Raw genomic sequence first — 15928 nt, 5'->3', positions numbered from 1 at the left:
ACTAGTAGCATCTAGAGGCCAGTTGAAAATGCCAGCGATTCTAAAAGATAGCAAAATTTGGTCAATTGCCAGGGTTCTAAATCCAGCAGAGAGCCCACCATTTTAACGATGCAATCATCTCCATTTTGTACAGAAAAAAAATATTCAAAAGAATAAAATAATTATTGGAATATCTCATCATTTTCACATTAAGGGAGGATACTAGGATCTATGATTGCAATCACAAGATCCTGGTGCTAAAGCTGTAATTAATACAGAAGCATTCACAAAAGATGTGCTTTGCAGGAGCTTACTAGATCAAATGGATCTGCAAGAAATGGTTATACATGGCAGAAATTTAAGGCAATGAAATTGGTATCAGTGGAGCACTTGGCTGTGCCCATTATACTCTAGCCACGACAATTCAACTGAATCAGATTCATGGTTTTGCTCACTGACATCTAATGCTCTGACTGCAATACCCTACGGTCTTGCCTTTGTTAGTACAGATGGAGTTAGAGCATCCAAAGGCAGCTGCTTTTTTATTTTATTCTGTTTGCTTTTGTTTTGCATTATATTATGTTTTTAACTGTTTGATGCTCAAAGTTGCTTATGCAAGATGAACAGTCCTCAAAATGGAATGATGTAAAAAAAAAACATATAACCCAAGAAAGTAGCTGTAATCATGCAAAACTCTATCCCTTTTTATATGCACAAGGGTGGGTTTTGGTCATGTGACCATAGGTACAATCTTCATTTTTTAAAATGCATATACCTCTCCTCTCCATCATAGAAGGCCCTAGTATAGCGATGGCGAACTTTTTTTGGCTCGCGTGCCACAAGTGGGGGAAGCGCAGGGGGGTCATGTGCAGGCGTGCCTCACCCATAATGCAATGCGTGACCCCCCAGTGCGCATGCGTGCACAACAGGCATGAACCCCCCCTTTTTACATGCTTTTTTCACCCTCCCCAGGCTCCAGAGGCTTTATAGGAGCCTGGGGAGGGCGGAAAAGCCCCCCCAGGGCCCCCAGAGGCCCTCTGAAGGCTTCAGGGACCGTCCGGAGGCTTCCCTGACGTCTTCGGAGTGTTTAAAATGACCCCCCGAGCAAACCGGAAGTCACTTCTGGTTGACGAGGGCGAAAAAATGGCTTTTAAAAACGGCGAACTCAGCTGGCCAGCGCATGCATGCGCGCTGGCCAGCTGACAGGGCAGCGTCTCGCGTGCCCTCACAAATGGCTCCGTGTGCCACCTGTGGCACCCGTGCCTTAGGTTCGTCATCATTGCCCTAGTAGATGAAATCAACTCCTAAAATGACACAGAAAACTCTTCTTGTGAATTTCGAAAATCTTGGGCAGTTTTTTTCAGCTACATTTTCATATAGGAACCTTCTTCCCTATATGAATATTGTCTATATCAGGAGTGTCAAACTCAAGGCCCATGTGCTGCATCTGGCCATGGGTTGCTTAGATCTGGCCTGAGGGCCGCCCTGGAAACAGCAAAGGACCAGCCCACAGTGCCTCTACCAGCGAAAACAGAACCCCGGAGCTCCCCCCCCTGAGCTCTGTTTTCTCTGGCAGAGGGCTACACAAGGCTGTTGTGGCCGAACATGGGGCCTGGGTGGGGGGCTCCGAGCAGCCCTCCCAGGCTCTGTTTTTGCTGGCAGAGGGCTAGCAAAACAAACTAAAAACAAAACAAAAGGAGATATGTTTCCTCTTTTGCATTTGAGCATGCAAAAAGGGACAGGAAAAGAGAAAGGGAAAGAAGAAAGAAAAAGAAGTAAAGATGGGAATAGAGTAATGAAGAAAAAATAAGGAAAGAGGGGAAGGAAGAAGAAAGGAGAATGAGGAGGGAAGAAAAGAACGGGAGGGATGGAAGGAAGGAAGACAGGCAGGAAGGAGATTATAATAAGAGTGAGTGAGGGTCTGAGGGAAGTCCTGCTTTAGCACTTGGCTACCTCAGGTGCCACTGATACAAGTGACGTTGAGCTGGCCACCCCACAGCCTCACCCACCCTATGGTCAAACACAACCCTAGTGCGGCCCTCAATAAAATTGACACCCCTGGTCTATATCGTCTGGATTTCACCTTTGATTTTCTCTTTTTCCTTCTATCTATCTAGTGTCTGTATTTCATACTGCAAAAGTTTATTTCAATCCCTTCAGGAACTGTATTAATGAGAAACAGAATAAAACTATATTAAATAAAGAAATGTTATGCATGCTCTGACTGTAAAGCAACTTCTATCAAAGTTCAAGAGGACTCAGAAATAAATGTGTACAGGGAGTCCTCGACTTACAACCATTTGTAATAAAGTTACAATGGCAGTGAAAAAAGTGACTTACAACCTGTCCTTGCACTTACAACCAATGCAGCATCCTCATGGTCCCATGAACAAAATTTTGGTGCTTGCTAATGGAATGTATTTACAAAAGTTGCAGGATCCTAGGGGGGGTCACGCAATCATGATTTGCAATCTCCCTAGCTAACTAGTGGCAAGTAAAGTCAATGGGGAAAGCTGATTTTTCTTAATGATGGCTGATTCACTTAACAACTGCAGTGATTCACTTAACCACAATAAAAAGGTTATAAAATTAGGCATGACTCACTTAACAACCACCTTACTAACCAACAGATATTCTGGTCTCAATTGTAGTTATAAGTTGAGGACTACCTGTATAGGATTACAGTCCAAGTGGCTTCCATGGGAAACCGTCATAGAATTATACATAAACTGTTCTAAACCTGGACAAAAGAAATCCACAAAGAAGTATAAAAGAAGTATAACAGGTTGAATGTGCACACCAGAGGTGGGTTGCTCCTGGTTCGGGCCGGATCGGCCGAACCGGTAGTAATGGCAGCAGGGGGCACTGCACACCCTCCTAGACGCTTCGGTGCATGTGCAGAAGCTTTGTGCATGCAAGCGTGCCGAACCAGTAATAAAAAAATTGACAACCCACCTCTGGTGCACACACAGGTACACACATATAATATAAATAGCTAAGAATATGGGCAGTATATGTGTATTTGTGTGTAGGAATACAGAGTTGAAAATGTCAAAAATTAGAGCCATTTTGTTCAGGTAATTAGAGGTAAGATGAACCTCCCATGTTGGCAGTGAAGGGATTTTTCTTTTTGAGCAGCAGAAAAATAGCTGGTAGATGTATGAGTCATCTTTGTCAATCCATTCTAACTTGCTGTTGTTAAGTGACAAATAGTATTTTCTGAAATCATACTGTTTCAGAAATCATACTGAGAGAAATATTCCAAGCCTATAGTTGTAACTTTTCTATTTTCATATTAATGATTATTGTTCAAGGTCCCCATCCATCATTATTACACATTGCACATGCTGCATTCTGTTGTAGCCTAGCTTGTCCTTGTAGATTTGCCTTGTGTTAATTTAAGAAGAGGGTGGGGGGTGGCTTTTCAAAAAATAAATATACTGGAAAAATACAAGAATCATATAATCTTTTACTAAATAGCTACAATATACAGAATGGTATTGGCAAGTCTATGCGTCCATGTGGTTTAACATAAGAATTCCAAATTTTGGTTGCAAAATCTGGATAACCATTAAATGGTAACAAAGATCTAAAATTGCCCATAGGTAAGTTATCTGTATTTATGGAAAAATTGGATAACCATTAGATGATAGCAAAGCTTGGAGCTGTCCACCTGGATTTATGGATACCAGTAGAGCCCGCTCCACTAGTGATTTGCAAGGTTATCAAAAGTTTTTTTAAAAGCAAATTAGACAACTGAAACAAGTTAAGATTAGGTAAAAAACAAGAGTAGATTATTCCATCAAACAAATGTGAGCTCAGTCCCTATGCTCAATACTAGTTCATGGGCTGAACATGTGCATCGAGTAACCTTTTTAAATGCACATTTGCATGTGCTTCAATATTTTGTATCCAAATAAAAAACATAGGATGAGAAACATTTCAACTTTATGTACAATGCTGACATACCTATGCACTAAGGCAGTTTTCTGTAAATTAGTATCCTCTCCATATATATAGATCCATATCTATTTTCTATTTTGCCCAGGTCAGGCATGCAGAGATGTTGAACATAAGTATAATTGCAGAAGAAAAAGAATAAAGGGCACTAGATTGAAAAGACTAATCAACACAAAATACAAATACCAGTGATATAGTTAATAAATTAAAAAAAACCAATGCTAATAGGGCAGAATGAAAAATACTGAGATCCTGATCATTATAATGTGACTCTTCCCATGATACCTTATTTTTAGACTGAAATTCTCTTCTTCTCAACTTTATTTAAAAGGAAAGTTCAGAATTTACAGATTCACTCTCATTAATCAATTCTTTATCTATATTCTGTATCTGAGTTCTGAGATCTATTTGATAGCAAAGACAAGTGGCTCATGGGAATATTCATGGTTGCCAGACTCATTATTACAGTACTGTACTGGAAGACAGATCTCTGTTACTAATCAGGAGACTGAAGTTCCTGTGCGCCTTTCCATGTTTGAAAATTCTGGCTATTTTATTAGTTTGGGCAATTGCCCAGGTCTGGATTCCCAACTTGGCTTAACTTTATTTTAAAACGTGCCACTTAAACTGACATCCAGTAAGATCTGTTAGTAATATTCTCTTCTTCAAATTTCATGTTCCATTTTTACTTCCTTTCTCCATCCCTCTCTTTCCTATTATTTGCATTTACTGATGCTTTACCATAAAAGGAAAAACTAGTAAAAAAAAACCTATAAATATGCCCGTAAGGATATGAACATATAAATAATTCCAGCATCCTACATGAGAAACACAAGGATCCCAAAGGAGGATAAGAGCTTTAATTTACAAGGAATAAATACCAAAATGATGGGATCCTAAAAAGTTACTCTGCAATCATATGCATCAGTTTTCTAGAAAGAAGCCCCTCCATATATTTGGACTATAACTTGCAGAAACTTGAGCATCAGCCAGTTGTAACATATCTGAGGCCATCAATTATCTGTGAAAATGTTCATTGAAAAGAGTAAAACTTAATTTCTAAATGGGCATGTATAGGACTGACCCGTTTGCATGTTTTTAATCTCAACCATTCTTCTTTTTGAAGAAAGTTGATGGGGATATTCATGTTTCTTCCTTCTTTCTATCTTTTATTCACAATATCACATGAAGCAAGTTAGGCTAGAAGAAGAATTTCACTCGGTGCATTCCATCAGCCCCGGGCCCTGGGTAAGGGTGGTGGGGTGGTGGTGGTTATACGGGAGAGTCTGGAACCGAGGGAGTTCACTGTGCCACAGATATCCGGGTGTGAGTCCCTTGGTGTGAAATGGGGCCCAGGGAGGCAGTGGGGCTTGCTGATTGTATACTTGGCTCCTCGCTATGCATCAGCAGCCCTGCCCGAGCTCCTCGAGCTGATCTCAGAAACGGCAGGTAAGACCCCCAAACTCATGGTTATGGGGGACTTCAACCTGCCGTCGATGGGGGAAGCGTCCGAGGTGGCTCGGGAGTTCATGGCTTCCATGACAGCCATGGACCTGACCCAATTAATTCAGGGCCCCACACACGAGGGCGGTCACACGCTAGACCTTGTTTTTGTATCTGGGCAGTGGACGAGTGATCTGCGAATAGGGGATTTGGTTGTTACCCCCCTGTCATGGTCAGATCACTCATCTCTTCGGCTCGACTTCCCTGGTGCTACCCCCCACCGCGGGGAGGCGGAACCAGACTGTCCAAGATGGTTCCGCCCCAGGCGCCTGATGGAACCGGATAGGTTCCAGACGGAGCTTGGGCCACTTCCTGTAGCCCTGACCCGCTCTCGGACGGAGGACCTAGTGGCCGCCTGGAATAGGGCGGCTGCTGGAGCCTTGGACCGGGTTGCGCCTTTGCGGCCTCTCCTGCGGCAACGAACCACCCTGGCTCCTTGGTTTACCGAGGACCTAAGCGTGATGAAACGCCACAGGAGACGCCTAGAGAACAGGTGGAGGCCCTCGCGCTCCGAATCTGATCAAACACAGGTAAGAGCCTATTCACAGACCTACCTTGTGGCATTAAGAGCAGCCAAACGTAGACATTGTGCCGCTCTTATTGCGTCCGCCGATAACCGCCCTGCTGCCCTGTTTCGGGTGACCCGCTCCCTCTTATCACAGGGGCCGCGGGAAGCCTCTTTACAGGGCAGAGCAGAGGAGTTTGGGGAATATCTGCAGGACAAAATCGCTCAGATCCGGAGTGGATGGGCCCCCTTCAGTGGACCGGAGGAGTCGTCAGCAGCGAGTCTTGAGGGACCATACTGGGAGGAGTTTGACTGTTGCCCCCGAGGATTTGGACAGGTTACGTGGGCGGCTGCGAGCCACTACATGTTTATTGGACCCGTGCCCCTCCTGGCTGGTACTGGCATCCTGGGAGGTGACACGAGGCTGGCTCCTGGGTCTAGTGAACACTTCATTGGGCGAGGGGTCCTTACCGGCCGCCTTGAAAGAGGCGGTGGGGAGGCCCTTACTCAAGAAGCCTTCCCTGGACCCGACGGAACTAGCTAATTATCGTCCTTCCCTTTTTAGCGAAGGTTGTAGAGAATGTGGTGGCACAGCAATTCCCACGGCACCTGGAGGAAACTGATTATCTAGACCCGCGCCAGTCCGGTTTCCGACCCGGTCACAGCACGGAGATGGCCTTGATCGCGTTGGTTGATGATCTCTGGAGGGCCAGAGATAGGGGTTGTTCCTCTATCCTGGTCCTATTAGATCTATCAGCGGCTTTTGATACCATCGACCATGGTATCTTATTGCGCCGGCTGGATGGGATGGGAGTAAGGGGCACCGTTTTACGGTGGTTCAGCTCCTACCTCTCCGACCGGACGCAATGTGTGTTGGCAGGGGAGCAGAGGTCGAACCTAAGGTCACTCACTTGTGGGGTGCCGCAGGGGTCGGTCCTCTCGCCCCTTCTGTTCAACACATATGTGAAGCCACTGGGTGAGATCATCCGTGGTTTTGGGGTTGGATACCATCTGTACACTGATGACACTCAGCTGTACATTTCCACCCCAAACCACCCCAACGAGGCTGTCGAAATGATGTCACGGTGTTTGGAAGCCGTTCGGGTCTGGATGGGGGACAACAGACTCAGGCTCAACCCCTCCAAGACAGAGTGGCTGTGGTTACCGGCGCCTCGGTTCAACCAGTGGACTCCATCGCTGGCCATAGGGGGCGAGCAACTGCCCCCTGTGGAACGGGCACGCAATTTGGGCGTCCTCCTAGATGCCCGGCTGTCGATGGATGACCATGTGGCAGCCGTGGCCAGGGGGGCGTTCCACCAGGTTCGCCTGGTGCGCCAATTGCGCCCCCTATTGGACCGGGACGCCTTACGCACAGTCACTCATGCGCTGGTGACGTCTCGTCTGGACTACTGCAATGCTCTCTACATGGGGCTCCCCTTGAGATGCACCCGAAGACTACAGCTAGTTCAGAATGCGGCCGCACGGGCTATCATGGGGAGTACTAGGTACTCCCACATAACACCTCTCCTGCGCGAGCTGCACTGGCTGCCTTTGGTTTTTCGGGTACGTTTCAAGGTGTTGATTACCATCTTCAAAGCGCTCCATGGCACAGGACCTAGCTACCTGCGGGATCGCATCCTACCGCATACATCCCTGCGACCAATTCGCTCTCACAGGGAGGGACTCCTCCGGGTGCCGTCCACCAAGCAATGCCAACGGGCGGCACCTAGGAGTAGAGCCTTCTCTGTGATGGGCCCAACCCTCTGGAATGACCTCCCCCCCGATATCAGAACTACTACCGACCTCCGCTCCTTCCAACAAAAACTTAAGACTCACCTGTTCCAATTAGACGGCCTGGCCCATTTATAGTCCCACTTATACCTCCTGGCAAATATTTTACCCTGGGATAGTTTTTAGGGGTGTTTTTTAATGTACTTTTAAATTTTTTAAAAATTTTAAATCTAATTTTAACTATTATACAGTAAACTATTGCTACCTCCTCCAGCCACATTTATATTTATTTTATATTTATACTATGTATATTTACTGTTTTTAATATGACTGTACACCGCCCCGAGTCCCTTCTGGGAGAGGGGTGGTCTAGAAATCAAATAAAAGTTAAAGTTAAAGTTAAAGGTGAAATTTCATGGACAAATCCTTGTCTTAGACTATTTTGGCTCATTACACGGGAGCATAGAAGCAATAGAAGAGTCAATGTGAGAACTGAGCAAATACTTGCACGATGTTTACTCCCTTGTGAGGAGTTGTAGGGATCAATTCTCTCTGTTATTTAATATTTACATGAAGCCACTGGGGTCGGTCAGCTAGTGTTTTGGGCATAATATCCAGCTTTTTATTGCAGCCTCATGCTACCCTGAAGACACTGTCAAAGGTTTGTCCAGGTACCTGGATACTGTGAGGGCCTAGATGGGAAAGAATGGACTAAAATGTAAATCTAGCAAGACTGTATTTTCAGATTCTCCCTATGGCCTCAATGGTAATTCTAGACAGATGCACTATCCCTAGAGGAGCAGGTCTCCTGGACTCGAGGCTTCTGCTAGATCAGCAAATAGCCTTTGCCCAGTAACAGCAATGCCCTAGTTGTGATCTTAACTGGGATATATGAACCTTGTTTCATTGTAAGCTGGTGAAAGGTTTTTTTTTAGGTTGTAGAAGGGTAGAAATGTGATAAACACATTAACAAACTATAAGCCCCTTTGCCTAGTTAGGTAGATCAATTAAATCAAACTTTAGGATCATGTATTTATTTACATGTGACTTTGGATCTAGTATATTTCTTGAGAGGAAATTTTAAAAAATTAAGAACAGTTTTTATTATAATGCATGTTAGCTTCTGCAGGAGTCTGAGTTGTCTTTCTCTTTCTTTGCATACAGAAATGGAAATATTTCAACCTTTCATTAATCAGGCACTAGTTAAAAGACAAATAATTAATAAACACAATTTGTTTACATTTACATCTACCTCTAGTTGTTGGTGAAGGAATGAGATGAGGATGAAAATCTATCTAACCATCAATGCCTCATCAATTTTCCTTTGGAATCATGTTGGGCCACACACTCATTTTAAAAACTCAGCTAAACAATGCATACCTGATCAAAATACAATACAATACAATACAATAGCAGAGTTGGAAGGGACCTTGGAGGTTTTCTAGTCCAACCCCCTGCCTAGGCAGGAAACCCTACACCATTTCAGACAAATAGCTATCCAACATCTTCTTAAAGACTTCCAGTGTTGGGGCATTCACAACTTCTGGAGGCAAGCTGTTCCATTGATTAATTGTTCTAACTGTCAGGAAATTTCTCCTCAGTTCTAAGTTACTTCTCTCCTTGATTAGTTTCCACCCATTGCTTCTTGTTCTACCCTCAGGTGCCTTGGAGAATAGTTTGACTCCCTCTTCTTTGTGACAACCCCTGAGATATTGGAACACTGCTATCATGTCTCCCCTAGTCCTTCTTTCTCTTAAGCTAAACTTACCCAGTTCCTGCAATCGTTCTTCATATGTTTTAGTCTCCAGTCCCCTAATCATCTTTGTTACTCTTCTCTGCACTCTTTCTAGAGTCTCCACGTCTTTTCTACATCGTGGTGACCAAAACTGAATGCAGTATTCCAAGTGTGGCCTTACCAAGGCCTTATAAAGTGGTATTAACACTTCACGTGATCTTGATTCTATCCCTCTGTTTATGCAGCCTAGAACTGTGTTGGCTTTTTTGGCAGCTGCTGCACACTGCTGGCTCATATTTAAATGGTTGTCCACTAAGATTCCAAGACCCCTAGAAGAAAAATGATTTTCTTCAGTCTTAGCTAATTTTCTGGACTAGTGGGTGTATGTGTAGTTTTGAGAGCAAGTTATTACTATTGCGATAAAATGGTTTTTATGGGAAGGGGACTTGCTTGCTTCTCAAACAGCAGCTACCAGGGTATAGTAAGTTACAGAGCAAGCCACTGATTTACCAAAAGATAAATTGATGGTGCTGCTCCTTGGTACGCTTTTAATCTTTCCTGATGTTTTCTAGCACCCCAAATTATCTTGATCTTTTCTGACAGGCAATTGTTTACATTTTCAAATAAAATGCTGAATTATATCTTCTTATCATTTTGGTTTTCTAAAGAGGCAATCTTAAATAAACACGTAATTTGAGGTTGGAGTTAAACTTTTCTGCATGCCAGTTTTCCATCTTTTTCTAATTAAAAGTAGGTAGGGATAGTACAGGGAACCTACAGGATATCAAGCACGATACCCAGAGTGATACTGCAGCCCATGATTGTATGAATGCACCATCCTGTCTACAACTTGTACCTTTGGTGTCATTATTTATTATGTTTATGCTTTATTTATTGTACAAGCTAATGGCAATTTATAAAACAATTTAAAAAGTGCTTCCTTAAAATTCAAAAACATTCTTGGTAAGAATAATTAATTGATTTTTTTTTAAAAAAAACCATAGCTAACCAAAGTTTTAACAACAAAAGGGTAAATTATAGTAATTGTCATAATGAAAAATAAAAACTCCATTTCATGGCTTCCAGAGTATTAAAAGACATGGAGTAAAAGTTAAACAGCTGGAACAGTAACTGAAAAACAGTGCCTCCTGTCCTTGATTGCCTATATTTTGTTAAAATGGGATATTTTTATCCCTTTTTAAAATTTATATTTTTTTGGTAAACTTATGGCAGTAATGACCCACAACCTCTCCCTATGTAATCTAGGAAGAGCATACTGGATAACTAATACAGACAGAAGAAGTTGATTCCGTCAGTATCTAGGTGCCAAACCATGTAGGGCTTTCGTGATTAAAAGTGATACTTTGAACAGTAACTGGAAATCTATTAAGGGTACCTAACAGAGAAATAACATCTGCCAACAATCAGGTTACTGCTCTCAGAATAGTAAAATATTCAGTGGTTCTTAGTGCTCTTTGAACATTGTTTTTTTTCTTGCAAATATTTCATCATCCATACTAGGTAGCATCATCAGTTCTGGTAGGGAGTGAGGTCTGAGCTACAAATATTCTTCTCTATTGATATTAAAATGTTCATTCACCTAGCAAATAAAACTCTTAAGCTTATAAACACAGCCTGGTTTGACTTTCCTCTATCAACAAATAAAAGCAAATGGTGTTAATAGTGTTATTTAAAGGAGACTGAACTTGAAAGAAGAGTATGGAGTTGGGCTCATTTTTCTCAAGAAGCTGTCTCACGTGCCCAGAGATGCTAAATGTTGTACATAAGAAAGGAAAAGATAAATTCCATAATTACAACAGGAGATATACAAAGCACAGACATTGTATATCTCCTGCACCTGGCCTGCACCTAATTTTCTAAACTGGAAAATTTCAGCCAGATCATTTTTTTAAAATGGCACATATTAAAGAATAAGGCAGCAGCAGCACCAAAAAATAAAAATAAAATAAAAATACAATTTGTGAAAGGTGAGGACAGGAATTCTGAATAGATGGTCATGTGTCTTACTTTATAAAGAGCAATCATTTGTCCAATTCCAGTTTAATAAGCCAGAATCTAAAAAGGTAAAGAGAGCAGCAAAACACTGAAAAGTTACCCATCCACAAGCACCTTGCCTAGAAACTAAGAAGATACACAGAGCTCTGACTCTTTCTCACTATTAAGGTTAATTTTGCAATAGGGAAGGAAGGAAGGAAGGAAGGAAGGGAGGGAGGGAGGGAGGGAGGGAGGGAGGGAGGGAGGAAGGAAGGGTTTCAGTTCCATCAAAAGTTATATAGTCTGTCTGCAAATATCTGTTTCCTGTCCTCTAAATCAATAGATTGCCATGAAGCTACCAGTTAGTCACCATCAACACTAGTGCAGATAAGGTAACTATGATCACTTTACAAATTTCATGTAAGTTTTAAGGTAACTGTCCTATCTGACCAAACCGGGTTTTGTACATCGGAGACAAAAGTAAACTTTTCCTGCAAAACCAGCACAGTAATGCACTTTGCCAACTAGTCAAATGTTAAGGTGGACAACTATACAAGTTTCATAAATAAATATGGTGTTGGAGGAACAAAATGTGCATTCCCATCCTAATAAATCTTGTTGATATAAGTCAAATAAAAATCCTGGGCTTTTAAATTGCAGTGCCAATATTTCACAGTTCTACGGGCAAAGGGGAAATCTGAAATGCTACCCATTTAGGGGGCTAGTCAACATTTTTACAAACTGTTAATCACTATGTATGTATTTATAGCTTAACTTTACATCTAGCTGCAACAGCTCTCCCAAACTCAGGTAAATAGTCAGCTAACCAGCAGCATGGGGAAAGGTGTTGTCAAAAGGTCAAGTTAGTGGTTCTGGCAGTGTGACTGATATTCTATTCTTTTTGTAGGTGCAATTTTATTGAAGAACATATAAAAAAAAACAGGACTGTTGCAACTATCAACTTTTTTTAACCTTCCCTATAGATGCTGTTCTACTTGACACATTTCTTTTTTGCAAATGTTTTATCTCCTTTGCTTGTTTGCCTAATTATTTTTATGTGTTGCCTATTCAAGAGATAGCACCAAAGCTACTAAAATAGTCTTACTTTTCAATAAGGATTCATTTTAAACTTTACTGTGGAAATTACTAGATAAAATGATCAGCTGTAACCTAAGTTAAGTCTTATGCTATGAAATATATAAAATGTAATATGAATAAAGTGTGATTCATTGAATATCTACATCAGTATATCCAAAACTTTCTGCTGTTCAGAACTACTAGATAAATATTTGGAAAATGCAGGAAACGCCAAATTAAACACACACCCCTACATTTTTGTCTTTAAAAGCTCAAGAGTTCACATTTTTTTAGCAAGTAATGTAGAAATTATAGTTGCATTTGTGTATTCCATCCCATGCATTTTAAGAGGATTTTTAAACTCTTAAATTTTAAAACTAATGCTTTACTAAACATTAATTCAAAATTAAACATTAAGTATCCCATGCCATTGTAGCAATTCATGCTTACTGGTCAACGATGCTCTTCAATAGAAATTTATTGAGCATTAGAGGACTAAGAACTTCACTAAAATCCTGTTTTGATATTAACTATTGGGTTTCTAATTGATTCTTTTTGTTACTTGCATGATGAGACTTGAGTCAGTAACTACATTCAATTCCTGTTCACTATTATCAGTTTTCTGAATTGAAGTACTCACTATGTCTGTATTATCCACATATGCACTTTCATAAACAAGTTTTTGGCCAGTGATTCATTTTTGCAAATCAGCTGATGATCAAAATGCAAAGAAGTAGAATTGAGTTCTTAGCAGGTTCTGAATATTTTAATTGTAGCAAATATAATACAGTTGTGGGGGACCAATTCACTGATGTTCCACAGATCATTGATTAAGTTAGATAATAGCTGACATGCCCACTAAAGTCAAGCTTGACTCCAGGTAATTACATGCATATGTAAATACTATGATCTTTGCAGAATACATGTTGCCATTATGTTCTTCTGGGATTCCGGCCCCTCCCCTCAAATCTTCCTGTTGCCCTGGGATGTTCTAGTGGTCTCCCCTCTAGGTTCATTCCAGAACCAGCAAACACTTAAATTTATCCAGATCAGCTAAAGTTGATTAGATACTGTCATCTCCTGTAACAGCTATCTTCCTTTTTAAAAAAAAGATGTCATTATAAAACTAGGTTATACAAATTGTAAGATTTATAGGAGAGGAAAAAAAAGAAATGAATTCTATTTAGAAACCTCCTCAACTTCCATCAAACTTCAAAAGCCTGATTAAACCAGTAAGTTCTGCAAAGTCAAGACAGCATCTATGGGCAGGAAGAATATCCATAGAAGTTAAAATTTCAGCTATCCCACATGAAGTTTGGAGACTAGGGAAGAAGGAAGCCCGTTATTCTCCTATGTAAATGAATGGTCCAGAACAGTGGGCTTGCCACAAACTAAAGTCCAGTACATGACCAAAGGAAGATTTATCCTTTAAAATGTACTATTCACCACAGCAAAGTATTATAAACTCTGCTCATTCTGTTTTCAGCAGCTTAGTTTAGATGTGAGGCTATAGCAATAAACTGAGTCAGGGTGTAACTGAGGTATTTCCACCTCAGTCTTACACGTCCAGGATTAATGATCTACTACAGGTAACTAGAAAGTGGTAATAAGAGAGTGTTCTTTTTTTTCTGTCTCTCTCTTTCTCTTACACACACACACACGCACACACAAACACACACACACACTTCAGCTTTCTGTATACCAGGTGGCTTTGCACAGAAGTATATTCCCAGGTTGGTCCTTGGGACCTTCTGTTTTGCTTCACTTACCTTGCAATTGCAGGCCAAAAAGGGCCCCCTCCCCCTCCCCACCCCCAATATTAAAATAAACAATAAAAAATCCCCAATGTTACAAGGCAGCTAATAATAGAAGCTCAGCTAATCCGGAAGGAAGCTGAGGGAGACAGTCAGAGGTCACTGCCATTCTGAATCTACATCAAATAATATATTTTTTACAACATCCATTACAACTGACGCTTCCCTATCCCCTCTACATTTCTGGAGTCTGTTGGCATTCAGACGTATCCCATCTTTACCCTCTTTATATGGTGGTGCAATTAAAATTTAATGAATAGGAAAGCAAAACAAAGCAATAACTAGGAGCATGTACACATTCATAGTCAGTGCAGAAGGAAAGGCTAAAATCATGCTTTTCATAGACAACATACACAGGCTATCCATACGTTTAACCCTTTTCCTCAAATCTTTTCTCTCCCCCCTTTCTTTTCTTTTTTCTTCCTTTCTTTCTTTTTTTGCACAGCATTGCATCCGTCTCCCTCTCCCCTGTCAAGTGTACCCCAACGGAACAAAAGGCGCTAGAATTCCTTCAATGCACGGTTACAACAACAATAACAATGATGAAGATGATGGTGGTGGCGGCGATGATGATGTATGTTTTAGCCCGCCTCCAACTCTTCTTCCTCCATGTCGAAAACCAATCCCGCCGCTTTTTTATTTTATTGAAAGCTTGCGAAGGTTTTAGGGAGGCACTCAGTGTGGGAGGAGGTGGTCCCGGTTAACCCCCATGGTCTTTTTTCCAGCTCTGGCAAGCCACTTCTGGCAAGCGCCCGGAGAGTTAGAAGGCGAGTCGGGGTTTGGCGGGGAACGGGAGGGGGGAGGTTTTGGCCAAGGTATCCGCGGGGAGGAAAGACTAGGTGGTGGTGGGGTCTTACCTTGATGCACCGCCACGTTACAGCCATGCCCATCACAGTAGACCAGGGGGTTTTCAGCCCAGCCGCGTTCATCAGAACAGACGCAGCAGCCGCCCACCATCTCCTTCATTCTTCCATAAGTTTCTTTTTTGCTGATTTCCCACCCCACCACCCTCTTGTTGTGTTACTGCTGGCACGACTGTTTCCAAGCACGCATTTACTCCCTCGTCCTTTTCTTCCTCTTCTTGATCTCGGGCCTTCTCTCCTCCCCCGACCCGCCTTGATATGTAAAAGATATACCCCCGCACACAATCCGCTATGACGGGGAAGAAGGCAGAAGGCTCGGACGCCTCCCCCCCGGACGAAAATGCCACATTGTTATTTGCAAAGGAGAGGTTGGCGGCATCTCTGGCGCTGAGCTCGGGCAGACGCGGTGGCTGGTCCCCAGGCACACCGACACACACTCACCGACACCCGACGCTCACGCGCGCACACACGCACACAACGTCGCCCGGGCTGCTTGCAGCCGACCGCGCAAGCAATTATGGCTCTGAAGTCTTAGGTTTGGGGGGCAGCCGGGGCGCGCTGGAGCTAGGTGTGCGGGACCTTTATTCGGCTTTATTGCAGCCTTTCTCTTCCCCATTTGCACCCCGTGACCCGCTTTTCTGTAACCATGCTGAAGGATTGAAAGGGGGGGGGGTGCTATTTGTTTCTTTTTCCGGCTTCCTCGAGGCGGGGGGGGGGACGGAGTTAGCATCTAAAGTACGGGAACACTTTCCCCCCATTTCTCTTT

General features: G+C 42.5%; 1 protein-coding gene across 6 annotated transcripts in view; it reads right to left on the bottom strand.

The window, feature by feature from the left end:
- MLLT6 (MLLT6, PHD finger containing) overlaps positions 1 to 15572 on the bottom strand; it is a 127242-nt gene extending 111670 nt beyond the window's left edge. For all 6 annotated transcript variants that reach the window (XR_014173577.1, XM_081932872.1, XM_081932868.1 and 3 more), the window contains exon 1: positions 15157 to 15572. Coding sequence is in view for 5 of the 6 variants with exons in the window: in XM_081932872.1 (XP_081788998.1) it covers positions 15157 to 15265 (109 nt within the window). In the remaining variant the exon portion in view is untranslated. The remainder of the gene's footprint in view (positions 1 to 15156) is intronic.
- Positions 15573 to 15928: the final 356 nt, after the last annotated feature.

This window comes from Natrix helvetica, assembly GCF_964273705.1.
Source record: "Natrix helvetica genome assembly, chromosome: Z".
Taxonomy (NCBI): domain Eukaryota; kingdom Metazoa; phylum Chordata; class Lepidosauria; order Squamata; family Natricidae; genus Natrix; species Natrix helvetica.
Note: the sequence above shows the minus strand (reverse complement) of the source record. Positions and strands in the feature narration are given on the sequence as shown.